Below are 19,282 nucleotides of genomic sequence, written 5' to 3'. Positions count from 1 at the left end.
GTATCACGACCACTCTATGCCAGAAACATAAGCAAACATTCCTGTCTTTCTGCAGTGTCGTAATTTATTGGAGAAGAGTAAATACATCAAGTTTATCCATTTCAACAATAACAATTTGTTATATAATCTTGTTTAGGCAGGTTATTGTTATTATGATTGTTATTATTCTACTCATAATTGCTCATATTAACTTACTTCATAGCGCACAGCACACCAAAAATATATCTGTAGACCTGTTTGCATTTACAGAATGAGTACAAGCTAAAGAGGCTTCAGTCACTCCTTTCTTTTAAAATGGAGTCAAAAGCTGTTTCTAAAATAGAGTATCTGGGGCAAGGAAGAGCCTGAAAAAACAAACAAACAAACAAAACCATGTTTATGCACTACGAAGTATCTTAGAACAGTGGTTCTCAGTCTGTGGGTTGCAAATGCTTTGGGGTGGGGAATCCAACAAACCTTTCAGAGGGGTCTCCTTAGAACATTGGAAAACACAGATATTTACATTATAATCTATAACAGTAGCAATATAACAGTTAATAAGGTAGCAACAGAAATAATTTTATAGTTGTGGTCATCACAACATGAGGAACTATAGTAAAGGATTGCACCATTAGGAATGTTGAGAACGATATCTTAGAGGACGATATGGACTCATCTTAACCTTTGGTGGCCATTTAATCGAGACATAGTTACTCATCTCAACTTCGCTCTTCTTACCTTCTTGGTTCCTTCAGCTGGATGAAGGAAGTACTTCACTGGGCTGTCTCTTGGATTGTCACAAATTCTGGCCATTCCGAAGACCATTATTAATAACTGCAACATATTTATTTTACCCCAAACTATTCCAAAGTTGTTGGCATAGTTGTTCTCAATTTATTACTGAGGAGGAAATGCTATAAGCCGAAGGCTGTTTTAAGTCCCATGTTTCCTCCAAAACCAAGTTTATTTTAACAGATTATTGTGTCACAGCGTTGTTATGCTTTTATCTTTGACCAAAGTGTTTATTTTGAGAAACAGTTATTAAGCTGCATTAAAAGCATACACAGTCTTCCCATAGTGTCTTGGTTACAATATTACAGGAAAGCCAGACTAAGGCTCGAGGATATTGAACATGGATTTCCATGTTGGACTTCCTATCAGTTTGCTTGTTTGTATTGATTTCTTTTGACATGGTCTTCCTTTATTGAGCTTCACACACACTCTCTCTCCCTTTTTTAATCCCCTTCCTACAACTGTATGTGCTAAGAGCAATTGTACAAAGAAAACCCACTTATATTAAACCCGCCTGGAGTCAAAATGTAATCTAACACCTGTAGTCTGCAGTTTGTCCTCACTTCATGGGTACTCGTTTTTAATAACATATTTCCTGAGTTTTGACCTTAGGATACTGTATAATCGCCCAAAAAGCAACAGAACTAAACCATAGTTTTTAATAAGCCTTATAATGTTAGGATGTGAAATTACAGCCATAAGAGCCAACACAAGTAACATCATTTGAAGCTAAAAATAGTACTGAGTTGTGTCTAAGAGAATATGTTTTGCCTGTGAAAATGTCTCTGAGTGATAAAGTCAAGAGGCAAATCATAACGTGTGTGTGATTTCCCTACAGCCCTGCTCTGGGACCTTACATGATTTGACTCAAGCAAGGATGCTTTCAGCTGCAGAATCTATTTTGAATGTTCTAGTAAAAAGCTTGATAATCATTAGAGAGAGTCAGGCTCATGTCTCAAGTGTAATTCAGATAGTATGGAAGTTTCTAATCCTTTTGGTCTTGTGACCCACTTTCATTTTTGCAATTGATGACCTCAGTAATATGCCATGTATATCAGTCTTACCCTACTGGTGATTAACCTTTACAAATGAGGAGTCTGTGATCTTTTAAGTAATTGTGTGTGTGTGTGTGTGTGTGTGTGTGTGTGTGTGTGTAAAGGATATATTTTATGAAAAACATATTGCTAGAACTTAATATATACCAGCCTTTTATATACATTTGAAGATATTTTAATGTCAGATATTTAATGTCTGATAATTAATGCTTTAATGCATGGCAACTAGATTCTCAGAATTGCTTGTGTGCTTAATGTGATATGTGCTTCTGGTTGAAGCTGATAAAATAGTTAGGATAGCAAGAGATAGTTTAACAGGCATTCCAAATAATTGAGAAATTCTTTTTTTTCATATTTTAGCAAGACTTTGAAAGTGACAGTGCTTTTGCTTGCAAAATGGAATTTGCCAAATGGAATTGAGCCAACATATTGGTCATATTTCATATTGGTGAATATGTCATATTTTTGTACTTTATTCATTGGTCTCCATTAAACTTCGAATGGATCTCTTTTGCTAGTTTATAACTTTAAAGTATTCTATATTAGTCACTTGGGGAATATTAGCTTGTTCATTTATGCAGATTTATAAATGTTGAGGCTTCTTAATTTAGCATTTCTAAAAAGCATCTTTTAAACCATCACTAATTTTCATCTGTAGTTTTGTGTCTTTAGTGTAAATTTTAGCAGTCAAAGCAAAGAGCAGTAGCACCTTAGTTTTGCTTGGAAGTAGGCTTGATGTCATGGGTGTCCTCATACAGTATATAGTTTCACCAGTCCATGGATCTCATTTTAAGAACCACTAGTGAGGACTAGCTCCCTAAGAGTCCACACAGCTTATGACTGGAGATACCATTTCAAAGGGGACTCTGGCTTTGAGGTTCAGTTCTGTGTGGCAAATCCTCCTGAGGCAGCTTCCCTGCGCCAGGTACCATGGTAAGAACACATATTTATGAAGTCTGATGAAGGAAGGAGGAGAAGTTACTAGCAGAGCTGTCCTTTTATCCATCTGGACCCTTAAGGCAAAGGGCCAATGGTTTGAGTAATAGACATATTGACAGAAAAAAATGCAGGAGGAATTTAGTATTGATCTTTAAGTATTACTCACATTTTAAAAATGAAACTTGCTTGGAGCTGGAAAGATGGCTTAGTGGTTAAGAACATGTACTGTTTTCTTTCAGACACTCAGATTTGATTCCCAGCAGCTCAGAACTGCCTGTAGCTCCAGCTCCAGAGGTCACCTCTGCCCTCCACAGTCGCCTACATTCAACATGCACATACTCACATATACATATGTTCATAGTTAATAAAAATAAACCTCTTTAAAATGAAAATTGTTCTTTTAAAAGGCTTTAGTTATGGTCAGACCTCTGCTAAATACTTCATATGGATGATCTCACTTAATCTTTCTTCCTAATACTGCAAAAAAGATCTTCCAAGGGGCCAAACACTGGAGCTTAGAGAATAGCTTGTCTCGGGCTGACAAACAGTGGTACGTGGAGTCAGAACTGCCTTGAATCCAGAGCTTTATACCCCAGACTTGCTGGAAACTTCTACACTGTTGTATGTTATGACTTATCTAGTGCCCTAGAAGTTTTTGTGAAGAGAGGAAATAGCAACAACATTAATACACACACACACAATACACACACACACCATCCTGTTCTTGGTGACAATGTCCTTACTTACTGCATGTAGATTAAACAAGAAGAAGAAGAGCCAGTGTTCAGCAGGGGTAAGAGGAAAGCTAGAAATAAAGACAAGAGGATGTGGGATTGGCTCAGTGCAGCATAGCCAAGAAGTCCTGAGCTCTCAGCTAGGCATGAGATGTGCGATTCACAGCCCAGTGGGTAAGCTACGTGGTCCAAAATTTGTGCTGTTTATAATCACCAATGTTAGGTGTTTCCCCTGCTGAATTTTTAGACTCAAATTAATAGTCTCTACTATTGGTTTTGATGGGGTAGAGGGAAACTTGCCACTAAGTTGTTGAAACCTCAAGTACAGGACATTTTATATATAGTAATGGGTAAAAATAATAGCATGCAATCATTCTTGTGTTTGGTATGCTACAGCAGACTTATGCCAAAGGACTTTCGACCAATTGTTCTCGTTGGTTCATGTATTTTTTTTCTTGGAATTTTTGATGCAGGAATACTTTCCTTTTTTTTTAATTGAGTACTTCATGTTAATTGGCGTAGATGAGGTAAAACAAAGTGAGTAAAAGATATTTTGACTTTAATACCTCGTAGATATGGACAGAAGATATCCTGTCCTTGTCACCTCCTGCTGCTGTGCCTTATGCTCCAAGCAAGACTTGCTTCTGTGGGTGAATCTTGTCCTAGGGAGCTACATGCAGCCACCTGGAAAGCTGCTTTAACCTGTTACCATACCCCCACCACCCTCTACAGTCACCTCCGTAATAATTTCTCATTTTCTCTATATAAAAACGACCACAAAGTCTTGGCTTATTATAAGTAATCCAGTTCACCCCGTAATGATACAGTGAATTATATACTTTCCTAAACTTAATCATTCAAGATCTTACTTCCTCCCCTGCAGGCCAGAACCGTTATACTTTACACATGGCTCCCAGCTGGTTTTCATTGAGGCCTTCAAAATCTATTTGAACGCTGAGAGTTTTAAGAAGAGGGCTTTATCTCTCTCTCCTTCGGCTTTTGTCATGGTACCATGAGCTCCTTCTGTTTTCCAAGTTTTTAGTTTTAAGACAGAGAAGCAACATGTGTCCATATTATAACTATGCTTTGTAACTGGTCAAGAAGGTTTTAAGGCTCTATTTGAAAGATGGTATTCCTTCCAAATATATTTACAACTTTTCTCCCTGCGCTGTTAGTTTTGTGTCTATTCATATACACACATGTTATGTCTCAGCTCAGAGAGATTATCAGGCTTTGAACTTTTAATTTGTTTATGTCCTGCCCATAGCTTGCTTATTCACCAACCCTCAATTGTTGGACCTAGAACTCCTTATTTAGAAGCCTTCTAAATAAATGGGACCAATTGTTGTAGGTACCCCCTAAGTACTCAGATATTTGATGCATGAGTCTACTTTTTTCTCTATGAATTAAAGGTTGATTGTTGTAAACACAGTTCCTTTTAGGTATGGTAAGTGCCACAGCTGCAGAAGGCAGCCATCAATTAAATGTAGAGTGATTATTTCTTCCAGGGTAGAAATGTCTAGGCACATTTCTGGCTACTTTATACTAATGTTTCTACTTGGGATAATTTAACAATGATCTAGTAACAGTATATACTGAATATTTCAGATTTAGTACATGGGCATACAGGTATTTACCCTTCTGTCTTAGTATAGTATTTTACAGCTCAAGCTCTGGTTTTGGCTAGAATAAACTATATGCTCACAGGTCTCTCTGGGGTATTGTATCACCCTGATGTTAGAATGCTAAGCTCCCCATGCTCCAGGACTGGATCTGTGTCTCTCTGTTGTCACTACATGACGGTGCAGGACCAGTACTTTGTGTAAGTGTGGAAGGAAACGCCTTGGTCCATGTGTTCCATCTTAGCATTGCACGAAGGAGGCACCCAAGCACCTGTGATTAGCTAATGGGACTGAAGAACTGACGGCTTTTTAAAAATATATTTAATTATTTTAAATGTAAGGGGGAGTTTCTGATAAAAAATAGCTCATTTGCTACAGTGCTTTTGCTACATGAACTAGGACATGAATTTATATCCAGAACCCATGGTAGTGTGCTTCTAATCCCAGGACCTGAGAGGCTGAGACAGGTGGATTCCTGCAGCTGAATGGCCAGCCAGTCTAGCTTCCTCAGTGCATTCCAGACCCATGAGCAATCCTGTGTCAAAAAAGGAGGCATGGAGAGTAAATGGTGCCAGGGAATAGACATTCAAGGCTGACCTCTGACCTCTCTCCACAGACATGCTCACATATTGGCACACATGTGAAATAAATAAATGTAAAGCTGCCAGCAGCAATTGCTGCTGCATCGGAGCGCATGCTCCAGTGTGCTGGCGTTGTTTTTCAGATGCCATGTGCTTGTCTTCTCCTCTTGGTCCTTTGTGATTGCTTCCTCTGTCTGGAGCACTTTTCATCCAAGTGCTACCCTCCCCACCCCCACTCCCCCACCCCCCGCACCCCCCAGACCTTGTACCTAGGCTGCTGCTTCCTGGGTGAGCTTTCCCCAGTCACCTACCTCTCTGAAGCACCTCCTCCACCTCTGTACTGCCTCCTTGTCACTCATAATCCTCCTCTGGATGTTTGATTTAGGATTTTGCTTCCCATCTGTTCTAAGGATCAACTCAGCTTACCTCTGTACACTCTGCTCATGAGCTTCACGTTCACTTAGAAGAACTGCAAGTTCTGTTACTTATAAGCTGTGGTCCCTCAACATATTTGGATTGGTTTTCTTATAAAATGGGTGAAAATATGGGATTACCATGAAATAGAGTATATATGTGATCTATATCATATATAACATATATAAAACATATATATTTGGGGCATTTGGCTTAGATTTCATGGATGCTAATATCCATTCTGACTGCTGCTGTTCTACCACTGGAGTTTGTATATTTCATTACTGTGGCCCCCTCCCACCATAGTTATGTTGAAAACAAATGATGCTATGAAAAAGAGAGAGGTTTTAAAATATGCTTTCCAGGAATCTCATTATAGAAATGCCTTAAATGCATTTGTGACAGAAAAATCCAAAACCCAAAAGAACCGAGAAGAATTAATGGATACATAAAGGTTGAGAGTAAAGGCACAGCTGTCTTTACAAAGTGATGCGTTTCATTATGTTAGAAAATCACAGGAAGATGGTGCTGCACCTTAAACATTAATTCCTGGACCCTAAAAGTTTTGCCTAGTTGTAAGAACAAGTCTCAATATGTAGCCCAAGCTAGCCTTGAATTCTCAAACTTCTTGCTTGATATATTTCACAGCTGCACAACATCACACTGGTTCTGGATCCATAAACTTTTTTTTTTTTTTGAGATGTGGTACAATTTACACATAGTAAAAATCATAGCTCTTAAACATACAGCTGAATAATCTTTCAGACACATTTTCATTCCTTTAATCAATGCCCACATCAATGCAGAGAATCTCCCAAAGCATCTCTCAAAGACTGTCTCCTAATTTTTCAGTCAGTAACTCTCAAAGACAATGTGCCCATGGTGTTGCTGCTGGTCCTGGAACTTGCTCTGTAGACCAGGCTGGCCTCAAACTTAGAGAGATCTGCCTGGTCTGCCTTCCGAGGGCCAGAATTAAAGGCATGCACCATCATGCCCAACTGCTTCAGGCTTTCTTATTGCAGTGTGTTATTTGCTTTTCCGTTCTTCCTTCCTTCCTTCCTTCCTTCCTTCCTTCCTTCCTTCCTTCCTTCCTTCCTTCCTTCCTTTCTTTCTTTCTTTCTTTCTTTCTTTCTTTCTTGGCTCTCCCATAAGTAGAATCTTTAGTCTTTCGCATCTGACTCCTTTCAACCAACAGTAAGTTTGTGGTGCTTCTCCATGGTGGGCTAGTTGGTCTAACATCTCTGTTAATATAATACCCTGGTTTTCCCATTGTATGCATGAGGAACACTTGCATTCTTTCAACTTTGGGGCTTTTATGACTGAAACTACTAGGACCTATCTTTCAGAGGTTGCAGTATTCTTTCTGGCTGTAGACAGTGTACCTTTGTGTTTGTTACTTAGGTTTTATGTGACTGTAGATGTTAAAAACCAGCCAAAGCAAGGATGGCATCAACTTCCATGCCAATATAGAAGGAGGGCCTCACTCCAACACAAGAACTAAAGGCAGCAAAGGAATGATGAGAGCAAGAGGGGTCTTCCCTCGGGAGGGGCACACCAGTGAATGGCCAGCTCTGAAAACACACACACATAATAGTATACAGCTTGAGCAGAGTATATAGATTTGGGAGTATGCATGCTCTCTCTTTCTCTCCCTCTCTCTCTCTCTCTCTCTCTCTCTCTCTCTCTCTCTCTCTCTCACACACACTCACTCACACAGGAACAAGCAAAGAGTCCATGAATTTGAAAGAGAGCAGAGAAGAGAGTAGATGGAAGGCTTTGGATGGAATAGAAGAGAAAAGTGATATAATTATAATCTCAAAAACTTGAAAAATTAAAATAACCTAGCTAATCATAAATAAATGCAAGAACTGTCCAGTGAACTCAGGAATGGGATTGCTTGCAAGTGTGTCCACCAAGAATCAGTGGAGTGACTCTCATGGTATTTTTCTGGAGACACAGACTAGCCTTGACCCATTCTACTTACTAAAAGGGAACAGAGAGCATTCAGTAACAAATTCAGACAGGAAAACCAAGGCTTACTGAAGTGAGAGGCAGACCGCCATTGGCAAGTAGCAGCATACAAGCAAAAAACTCAGCCCTTTATGTAGCTTAGAAGGCAGATCACTTTTAGAGATGTTCATTTTGTATTGTGTGTTTTGACAGATCTTTTCGTGTCTATTAGAAAATACTAGAACTTACTTTATGCCTGTATTGACCTGCCACCAGCCCGCTCTTCTGTATTGTGCAGTCAGAGAGTACGTTTCATTTTAGGAGAAATTTTTATTGCCAGTATTTGTTTCTAGAAATGCTTTTCTAGTCTATGATCTGCAAATCCCCTGGGAGCCCCTTTTTTTTTCCCAGCCTGATTACTCCCTATAGTCTTGACAGTGTAGAGGATACCCTCCCATGCAGTGTGTTCCCAGTTAGTTCTTGGTCCAGATTACACCTTCATGAAGAATTGTAGGATTACATTTATATTTATCTATTTTAGACTGCCTGGAACCAAATAAGCAGTGAGCCAGCCCATGCTGTTATTCTTGCTATTGGGTGTTTCACATTTGTCTTCTTTGTACATTTGTATTGCAGTGCTCTGTTCTAAGAAACGAGGGGAAGTGGAGTAGTCCAACTGGTAGGGCCTAAGGAGAACAAATGCTATCATGCAGAAAGATTATAGTAACTTCAAAGTATAGTTTTGGAAAATCTCTTTAAATCTACTCGGTGCACAATGGAAAGCCCCTTAAGAACCAATCTAATTATTCAATTAAATGGAACCGTTCTACTGGCTTTTACTACAGAAGGCAAGCATAATTTAGAAAATGGAGCATTTTAATTCTCTTTTGTTTTCCAATTAACGCAGTTGCTCTAATAGGGACCACTCGTGCTTGAGCACATGTCCGGCTGGAGTGTGCTTTGTCCCTGATTCCAGTCCTCTTTCTCACCAAAAGCTGAGCCCCTCACCTGTTGACACAGAGCTCTATTTATTATTAGCATGCTCACACTGCCCACATCCTAGGCCCCAAGCACACATCTTCCTGTTGTCAAAGCCACCAAGAGCCGTGGGAGCCTGCAATGCAGCCCCACTCTCCCTGGCGGGGATAATTAGGACGTTGGAATAAGGGAGCTCTCACTTTTTTGCTGATGCCAGCTTACCACATCAGACCACACGAGTTTGTTCTTAGTTGAAAGTGGTAACGAAAACACTAAGAACATTGCCTCTAATTGGTCAGCACAATTTGGATGCTAGTCCACTGTTTTATAGTTCTTTGTTTTCAGTTTCTTTCTGCTACCAGCCACCAGCTTATTACAGTAGGCAGTCTCATTATGTAGCCCAGGCTGGCCTTGTGTTTGTGGTTCTTCATTCTTCAAGTCTCCACATGCTTATACCGCTATGGGCCACCACAGCAAGCCCCTCATCAGTGTTTAATAATTAGTAGTAGTAATGTGAAAAGACAAGCTTTTTCTGTTGCTGCCATATCTTATCTCCTCTACTATTTATTAAACTCTATAAAAAGCTGGCATTTTCACATGAGTGATAAAGTACGCTTTCATCACAGGCCTCTGAGATGTTGCAGATGGCAGATTCTCTTACCTTTAGCTGCTTGTGTTGAGGCCAGTGCTGGTTCTTAGCTAGGAAATGGGCCACGTGGCTAGTCCTGTGGTGGGAGGAAAGGTGACAGGGATGATGATGATACCATGGTGTTTTTTTTTTAAGGGTGGCTACATACATTTCTTTTTCTGTATTGCTTGGACTTGATTCTCCATGGACTCTAGAAAATGTGTAATTTGGAATCCTGACTGGGGAGAACCTTTCATAAGGCGTTAGAAATTTGTAAAGCAGAAGAGTGTGTTGTTTTTAAGTGAACTTGTTGTCGTAAAGGACCTTGAGAGGATACAGGCAGTTGAGCACCACCTGAGCACAGTCATTGTGGTCCTCAGCTCTGTACTTGACCTCACAGGTCTCAGCAGGGATGACCATTGCTGCCTTTTAATTTTATGACACGCAGCTGCAGGTCGGCTGCCAGTGCTGGCCAAGTCTCCCCGCTGGGTGACAGTCCCCCTTCCTGTCTTCATAGAGTTAATAAGTTCGTATTAGAATGGAAGTTATTTTATGTAGTGATAATGGTGGTGGGTGAGGCTCAGCATAAAGTTGCCCACTTAGTGTTTTCTCTTATGAATATGTGGCATAGGTAGAGATAAAAAGAGGGATAGTTATGAAAAAAAGAAAAGAAAAGGAGAAATATTTAAATTTTAACAGCTAGCTAGTAAACCTTGCAATTAAAAATTAAAAAATAGAAATGTGGAAGTATGTTCAAAACAGAGGGTTAATTAGTTTATAGGGATATTAAAATGCCTATCTAAATGTGGTTAAAGCAGTCAATTAAAATTTAAAACATACAGAAGTTATATCTTTAAATTGCTTGAAAAATTTACATATATTACTTAAAATAATCATATTTAAAGAGCAAAATCAGAACTAAAAGAAGATAAAGATTTTTTTTTTTTAATTTGACAAAGGGCGTGTTATCCAGTTCAAGTTACCACCCATTTCTCTACACCACCTGAGGAACAAGGAGACTGAGAGGACCAATGAGTATCACTAACTAGAGGCTTCACCCAGCGGGGATAAGCTAGCCATGATGCCCTGGGCCAAATCCACTCTCAGAGGGCAGAGTTGAGCTCATTTGCTTACACTGAGAAACACTGAGCAATGACTATGGCCTCTTACTGAAAAGGTTCCCCTGTACCTTCCTCCTTTCAGAACACTGTACTGTATATACATTATGCATTTAATATCTGAGCCAGGCTTGGAATGCCACTTTCTTTCTTTTCTTTTCTCTTTTTTTTTTTTTTTTTTTTTTTTTTTTTTTTTTTTTGAAAAATTTTTTGAATTTTTTTTGTTAATCATTTTATTCGTTTACATTTCAAATAATATCCCCCTTCCAGGTTTCCCCTCCACAAACCCACCCATTCCATCCTACCTCTCCTCCCTCTCTTTTGCCTCCATGAGGGTGCTCCCCTACCCACACACCCACCCACTGCTGCCTCACCCCTCTAGCATCCCCCTATGCTGGGGCATCAGATCTCCACAGGGCCAAGGGCCTCCCCTCCTACTGATGCCAGATAAGTCCATCCTTTATTTTACTACATCTGCAGCTGGAGCCATGGGTCCCTCCATGTGTACTCTTTGGTTGGTGGTTTAGTCCCTGAAAGCTCTGGGGGATCTTGTTGGCTGATGATGTTGTTCTTCCAATGGAGTTGCAATCCCCTTCAGCTCCTTCAGTTCTTCCCCTAGCTCTTCTATTGGGGTCCCCAGGCTCAGTCTAATGGTTGACTGTGAATATCTGCACCTGTCTTAGTCAGGTACTGGTAGAACCTCTCAGGAGACATCCAAACCAGTCTCTTGTCAGCAAATACTTCTTGGCATCAGTAATCATGTGGGGGTTTGGAATCTGTAGATGGGATGGATCCCTAGGTGGGGTGGTCTCTGAATGGCCTTTGTTTCAGTCTCTGTTCATTTTTTTTTTTTTTTGTCCCTGTCTTCCCTGTCTTTTCTTTGGAGAAGAACAATTCTGGGTTAAAAATTTTGAGACGGCCCCATTCCTCAACTGGGGGCCATGCCTATCTACTGGACATAGTCGCTACTGGTTCTATCTCTTTTTTGTTGCTTATTTTGGCTAATGTCATCCCCATTGGGTCTTGGGAGCCTCTCACTTCCCTGGCAGGATGCTACTTCCTTAATCCTTCCCTGACAGAGGGTGAGATGGAGGCTCAAAGACTTGCCCAGCTCCCCCAACTATGAAGAAGAGTCTAACATTGAAGTGTGATGTCTGCCATTAGTGCAATGGGATATCTTTCCAAGTGGAGGTGATCTAAAACCAAGCCCCTCCATGAAGGCCTGCTCCATATGACCTCAGGCTTCACTACTCAATCTCAATGCTGGTTTAGTTTAGACAACTCTTTCCTGTTTTTCTTTTTCTTTTCTCCCTTCCTTTCTTTCTTCCTTCCTTTCTTTCTTTCTCTCTCACTCTCTCTCACTCTCTTTCTCTCTCTCTCTTTCTTTCTTTCTTTCTTTCTTTCTTTCTTTCTTTCTTTCTTTCTTTCCTCTTCAGTTGTTGTTGTTGTTGGTGGTGGTGGTTTCAAACAAAGTCTTGCTATACAGTCTTGGCAGGCAATCAAGTTGCAGTGTAGCCCAGTGAACTCAAATTCATGGAAATCTTCGTGCCTCTACCTCCTACATGCTGGGAGTATAAGTGTGGACCCCCTTACCCTGCTCACGTGTTTCATAGATGATCATCAGAATCTTCAGACTGATTTCAGGGTTCCCAAGATTTGACTTTATCTAAGTGCAGTCCGAGGAAGATAATACATGTTGCAAAGGTCTGCTGGCCTTACAAACATAAGATCCCAGTCACACTAATTTCCTTTCCCTTCTTATTTTCAGGTCCTTCATCGACAGCAGTCTCAGCCAACTAAGGAGAGCTCCCCTCCCAGAGAAGAAGCACCCCCACCCCCTCCTCCAGCAGAAGATAGCTGTGCCAAAAAGCCTCGGTCTCGCACAAAGATCTCCTTGGAAGCCCTGGGCATCCTTCAAAGCTTCATCCATGACGTAGGCCTCTATCCTGACCAGGAAGCCATCCACACACTCTCAGCCCAGCTGGATCTCCCCAAACACACCATCATCAAGTTCTTCCAGAACCAGAGGTACCACGTGAAGCATCATGGGAAGCTGAAGGAGCACCTGGGCGCTGCTGTGGACGTGGCCGAGTATAAGGACGAGGAGCTGCTGACCGAGTCTGAGGAGAACGACAGTGAGGAAGGCTCCGAGGAGATGTACAAGGTGGAGGCCGAGGAGGAGAGCGCTGAGAAGAGCAAGGCAGTGCCCGCTGAGCCCGACCAGAGATAATGTGAACTCTACAGGCAGAGCAACAGATGGGTCCAAGGACTTTCTGTCTTAGTTTCTTTCAAGTTCCTCTCAGCTTTGTTTTCTTTTGTTTTGTTTTTGTCTGTTTTATTTTTTTTTTTTTTTTACCCTCAATGGCATTCCTTTGTTGCACAGGATAGCCTATAGACTGAGTAAGCTCAGAGTTTCAGAATCAGACGTCACCTTGGCAAAGTGTTAAACTTTTACAATTGACTGGAACACAGTAATTCTAGTCACGGGAGACCCTGCCGTCATTCTTGGACTTACGGAAGAGATACCAGGCAAATTCCGGGATGGGAAGACCCACGAAATAAATGAAGGAAGCTGCGAGTGTGTGTATATGTATATGTACATATCTCTATATTTACATATATATATATTAAAATTGCATGGGACAGAGAACTTTACAATCTGAAGGACTAGACTGTGAAATGAGTTCTTAAAGAAAAGACTTGTTTATGTATAAAAACCAATACCACTTCACAGTGAGTCACTTTGACTTTTTGAAAAACTGCAGCCTGCTCTCAGGGCGGGATAACTATTTTTGAATTCCTATTTATTTTGTGTGTTCGTCCCTGATTTTTTTTTAATTCTATGGCTTCCTATCTGGCAGCTTAATGGGTAATTTTTGAGGTATGTATTATCAAAATAACACTGCCAAAAAAAAAAAATGAGAGGAAAGGAGGAAAGAAGAGAGTAAAGTGAGAGAAAATCAGGGCATGTCAAAAAAAACCGACATAAGGCAAATTACCCCTGAGGACATAATGCACATTTTAAGACAATGACAACGCCGTGACCCTCCACACTCCATTACTGAGCATGTCAGCACTGTATCGAGCAGATGCATTCTGTGGAATTCCGAGCCAAGTTCAGTGCAGAGGAAACTTGACCTTTAGCGCAGTCTCGATGAATGACACTTTGACGTTGGACCTATGGAATCCATGCTGTGAGCCACATTTTGTTGTCGTGAAGTTTATTTACTCGCTTGTGGCTTCAAATCTTAAAATTATTAAGCCTGCTCATTTAATATTGTTGGGATGTTACCATTTCCTTTCCTTTCTTTTTTTTTTTTCTGTTCTTTTGTTTTTTGTTTTCATTTTGTTTTGTTTTAAATAGAACGTAGTTTAATGAAATGTTAGGTTAGAGAAAGAAGCTTCTGTCCGGTTAGAGGGGCTCCCGATGTAATAACTCCACCTGGCCCTCTCCCCAAGTGTTCCTGCCCCTCTTCCGTTTAGACTTCCTCTTTGTCACAAATCCCCTTCACTTTAGCCAGACCTCTGCAGACCCTGAGCTCACGTCTCCACCCCTCCCCTGCCAAGGCAGCCCTGGCAGGAACCTGGTTTGGAATCATTATGCACCTCCAGGCAATAAAGTAAATGAAGCGATTTCAGCAGAGTCACCTACTCCTCGGAAAAAGGAAATAAGTGTCCCAGTGCCCCACATAGCGCTTACCTTACGTAAAGCAGAACTAATGCCAACGGGCTGTTTTGTGGAACAAGCGTTAAAGCTGCAATCTACCACAGTTTGCCAAATCTCCTCCAGTTTCCTATTAGAAACAGTAGCATTACCTTCCAGTTTCAGTGACAGCGATTGCAAGAGGAGACCTCCCCATCGGGACCGGCCTCCGGAACCCACTCCAGGTCGAGATGGCCACTCAGCAGTCCCGCACGGTTGGATTTTACTTTCTTTTGTTTTGTTTTTGAGTTGTATCCTCATGCAACCTTGTCAAAGACCTCATGCAATATCACTTTGAGATTTATTTTCTGTTTACTACACAAACATTGTAATATAACTGTTAATACTATTTATATATTTGAAAGGTATAAGAGGTAGGAGTTTAAAAAAAACCTCTATGTGTAGATATTAACTCAGAACTTACACTATACAGGGAGAAGACACGTTGCAATACAAGCTAATTCTAGCTGCTTAGTAACCTCTGGAGTTTTCAAAGGGACATTTTCCTGTACTTTTTCAAATAATGATGTTTAAAACAGTTACCCTTGACATGAGCGTCATGCATCTTTGCAAAAGGATGGCTGTTTGCAATTGAGGCCTGGGCCCGCCCTTCCCCTTTCTGTAGATGCTGCAGCTTTAATCCGAGAGTCCACAGTTGCTGCTTCCTGATCTCCGAGTTACTCTTTCCAAATTGTCTTCTGACGCTGTTGCTGAAGTCACTCTGTACACATCCTAGACACCGATTTTTTGCCAAGCTCTTACAGGTGGTTCATCGATCGATGGCATCCGCATTTGGTATCTTTTACACTTCAACCAAAAATTTATTAGGTATTTTTCAATGCTAAGTCTTGCCTTTTATTTTTTAATTTCACTGCCAAGTTTGCAGTGGTTCTAAGTGAATCTGTGGGCATTTTAGCCTGTGGTCTTGCCAGATCTTTGCGAATTACAATGCATATATGTCTATTTATTCAATATCTGTCATATAATATCTATTTGGAAGAAGAAACTTTCTCTTGTAGTGCCTCTTGACAAAGCACAATTTCCCGCCTTTTTTTTTTTTGTGAAATGAAGAAAAAAAAACAAATTGTGTTTTATTGCAGTATCAATAATGTGAATAAGGATTAACATATTGTAAATGTTCCTTTTTCCATGTAAATCAACTATCTTTGTTATCACTAAGTGATAATTTTTAACTTATGTGCATTGTTAGGCTGTTAGAATTTTTTGGTTGTTAAATAAAACGCATTCAATAAATCTGACTTTGTTTGTCAAATAGTTTACTGGGCATTATCCCCCTTTCCCACACTAAGTCTTCAAGTGGAACAAGACCTGGAGAATCTAAGAAAAATATTTTAGAAGACTGTGGTACCCATAGTCTTCATAGTTACAGATGTTTCAGTTCTGTTCAGTGTATGGATTCAATTGCACAAGTGAACTGTGTGTGTCACTCAGCATATCTGAACACACGCATGCTCACATGCTGTCGTGGGTGACCTGGAGAGTCATTTAGCCACTGTCTTGTCCTATATGAACAAAATTCAAATGTATAAAGATATATTTATGGACTCACTTCTTTATTTTTCTAGTGAATATTTTCTGTTTATAATTAAAAAACCACAAATGACTGCGTGTCAGGAAACTTTTGGAGCACATATGTCCATGGTTAATGGACATAATAAAAGTCTTTTATATTTAGAACCTGGGTACCATAATGTGTGCTTAGAGGAATGCCGGAAGGATTGATGTATCTGAGAAATGTGCGAAAATGATTTTTTAGAAAGTGCTTACGATGGAAAAGAGTACTCCAAAGACTGAAGTTAACAAAGAAAGAGCTAAGTGTTCAGCTGCAGAGAATGTAAATTAAAAAAATGATCTTGGTTTTTAGATATTGTTGATTTTCCCTGCCTTTTTCCTTTTCTCATCTCTCTGCTTTGGTGGGTGTACAGATTAATTTTTCTTCCCTTTATCCCTGATGGAGCCCACATGCCAGGTAACTCTGTCTTAAGGACAGACAGTTAAAACTGGAAGTTTACAGAAATGGCAGACAGCTTAAGTTTTCTGAAGGCCAACAAGAGCTCAACTTGGAGGTGACCCTGTATTCTCAGTGCAAATGTAAATGAGCTCTGGTTTGGGAGGAAGGAAAGTATTAGAGGGATAATTTGATTTTTAACACAAGTAGCTTCCACAATCCCACACATCTTCTGTATGTTTAGATGCTGGAGTTCACCAGAGATAAACTGTAAAGTAAAAACTGCCACTGGACAGATGAGCGGATCTGCCTGGGGGACCATGTTGTGCTAGCTGCTTCTCTTTTCAAGAAAATTCAAAGAAATTTCTGGACTACCAGGAGATCCACCGCTTTGTGAAATGGACTATAATTATAAGATAAAATGCGAGGCATGATCTAGAGTGATTTTGAAAGGCTTAGCTGCATTTATGAGGGAAGACATAGTCCCCTCAGATAAATGACATGGCTAAGGTAAGGTGGCTTCACAAAGCTGTCAGCGTCCCCTGACCTCTCCATCAAAAGTTCCATTCTCCCTGCATCTGTTGTTCTATGTTCCATCTTTACAGCCCACAATAACTGTTAGAGCTCTGGCTGTCACTTCTACCTTCCATAGACATGGACAGAGACTAATGAACAATTTCATACTTACAGTTTTGAAATTTTCTTTTTTACAAGCCCTGTGTCTGAATACGTGGGACAGAAATGTTTCTAGCTATGTCATTAGCTCCAGGAAAAGGACAGTGGGTTTTGGGAGTCAGCTAATAGCTTCTGCCCCAGAAGATATCCAAAAAGGATACTGGAAATAATAGATATGGAAAAAAGGAAAAGAGACATATTTTCCCCCAGTAATCCTCCCAGGATCATTTATCTTCCTCCTGCTCATCTCCATTCTTGGGTCCATCTGGTCTCAGCATCATGGAGTCTGTCTAGAACAGTTTTGCCGATATGTTGCAAGTCCTGTGATCACACAGCTCCCAGGGCATCCCACCATCCTGCATGTCATAGCATGCTGTGGTTCTTATTATATTAAGTGTGTTATTTTTGATCTCCAAACTTTGCAGCTGCATTCCAGTCAGTGGGTTACCTAGCCCTAGGACAGTGCCTCCTCCTAGGTGGTCAACACAAAAAGATGCTTTGGGGGTTGGGGCAGATTGGGGGTGAGAAGGCTTATTATGTGGTTGATAAAGGCTGGGGATATAAAGTCTGCATGAAGCCCTGGTTTTGATCTCAACATCACATAAACTGAGTATGGTGGGCCAAGTCTATGATCTCAGCACTCAGGTGGTAGATACTAGATTGTCAAGAGATCTCTAGATACATCATGAGTTTGAGGCTAGCCTAAGCTACAAATAAATAAATAAATAAATAAATAAATAAATAAATAAATAAGCAAAGAAAGAAAGAAATATATTTTAAAACAGGGTATCCAAAATAAGAGGCAGTGTACTGCCCAACAGTGAAGAGGAATACACATACACACCATTACATTTACATGGTGTTTCCAATATACTCTACAATAAAGCTTAAGAGTTGCCTAGGCATGGCAACACATGTCTGTAAAACCAGCTCTCAACAGGGCAATGAAAGAAGATGTTGCAAGTTCAAGGCCAGTTCTTGTCTATACACAGTGAGATCTTGTCAAGATAAGAAAAAGATAAGAAACAAACCTATTTCTAAAATGATGCACCTTCTAAAATTCTAGTACACCTTCCTCATCGCTTTCACCTGGGTTGTTTACTGGGCAATCAGAGCCAGCCCTGCATGTCTAGCTCCCCTCTGCCAGGTTGATGTTTGTAAGGCAAAGCCCTGAAGACTAATGGGGATTTGGAACCAAATATAGCTAGTTTCCAAGGGTGGCACCATCATCCCAGGTCCCATAACACCAACTATGTCTTTAACTTATCATACTCATCTAAACCCAAGGGAAAGGCTGAGACTGGAGTTCAGCCATTGACCACATCTTTAACAAGGGCATAGCCTTGGACCAAATCAAAGTCAGGGGTAATGAGCCAAACTGGTAGTGTTATGGATGCTCCAGTATTTGTGAAGATACTTTGAAACCTCAGAGGCTTATAGAAATACCACAAGTTGCAAATCATAACTTGCCAAAATACTACTCCATTTTGCATTCTAAGTTACTTTGTTTATGAACTCACAGGAACTTGAAAGAAAAAAAAAGTGACAACTATACTTTTGTGTAGTCATGACACACGTTTAGTTAAGACCTGGTGATGAGGATGCTGTGATCAACACAGAGTCTGTAAGGATCTACTGAGTGCAGGGAGTGGCCTCAATTCTTAATGCAGAAACAAAACATTTCTGAGTCCATCCAAAATTAATTGTTGTAAGCCAGACATGGTGATCACAGCTTACACCTGTGATCCCAACTCTCAGAAGAGAGACAGAAGGATTATTAAGTTTGAGTTCAGTTTGGGCTATATAGTGACCTTCAGGCCAACCTAATCCACAAACAATCTGTCTCAAAATTAGTGTAAAAGATTTTTTATCTCTGTAACATTAGAGGGCTATAGTTCAAGGAGCTCTGTGAATGACAAAATATAGTGGTTCATGTCTATGGAGCTTATTAGAAATGAGCATGTAAGAAAAACTATTTTATGGTGGTCAGGGTGTACACCAGATGTTTCTTAGTGTCTTATTCAAGAATGAAATAAAGGTGCACACAGATAGTAAAGTAGCAAGGAAACTGTATTCAAAACAGTGCAAGAAATACACTGTTAAGAGTCTGAGAGTAAGTACTCAAGGCCCCTGTTATTGTTTGAG

The 19,282-nt window shown here is 40.3% G+C and overlaps 1 protein-coding gene across 4 annotated transcripts in view; it reads left to right on the top strand.

The window, feature by feature from the left end:
- The window catches only part of Satb2 (SATB homeobox 2), a 181,324-nt gene extending 165,572 nt beyond the window's left edge, over positions 1 to 15,752 (top strand). For all 4 annotated transcript variants that reach the window (XM_031367536.1, XM_031367534.1, XM_031367533.1 and 1 more), the window contains exon 11: positions 12,559 to 15,752. In XM_031367536.1, the coding sequence (XP_031223396.1) occupies positions 12,559 to 13,020 (462 nt within the window). In that variant the 3' untranslated portion in view covers positions 13,021 to 15,752. The remainder of the gene's footprint in view (positions 1 to 12,558) is intronic.
- Positions 15,753 to 19,282: the final 3,530 nt, after the last annotated feature.

Source organism: Mastomys coucha, unplaced genomic scaffold, assembly GCF_008632895.1.
Source record: "Mastomys coucha isolate ucsf_1 unplaced genomic scaffold, UCSF_Mcou_1 pScaffold14, whole genome shotgun sequence".
Taxonomy (NCBI): Eukaryota; Metazoa; Chordata; class Mammalia; order Rodentia; family Muridae; genus Mastomys; species Mastomys coucha.
The sequence above is the reverse complement of the archived record's forward strand: the minus strand, read 5'-3'. Positions and strand labels throughout refer to the sequence as shown.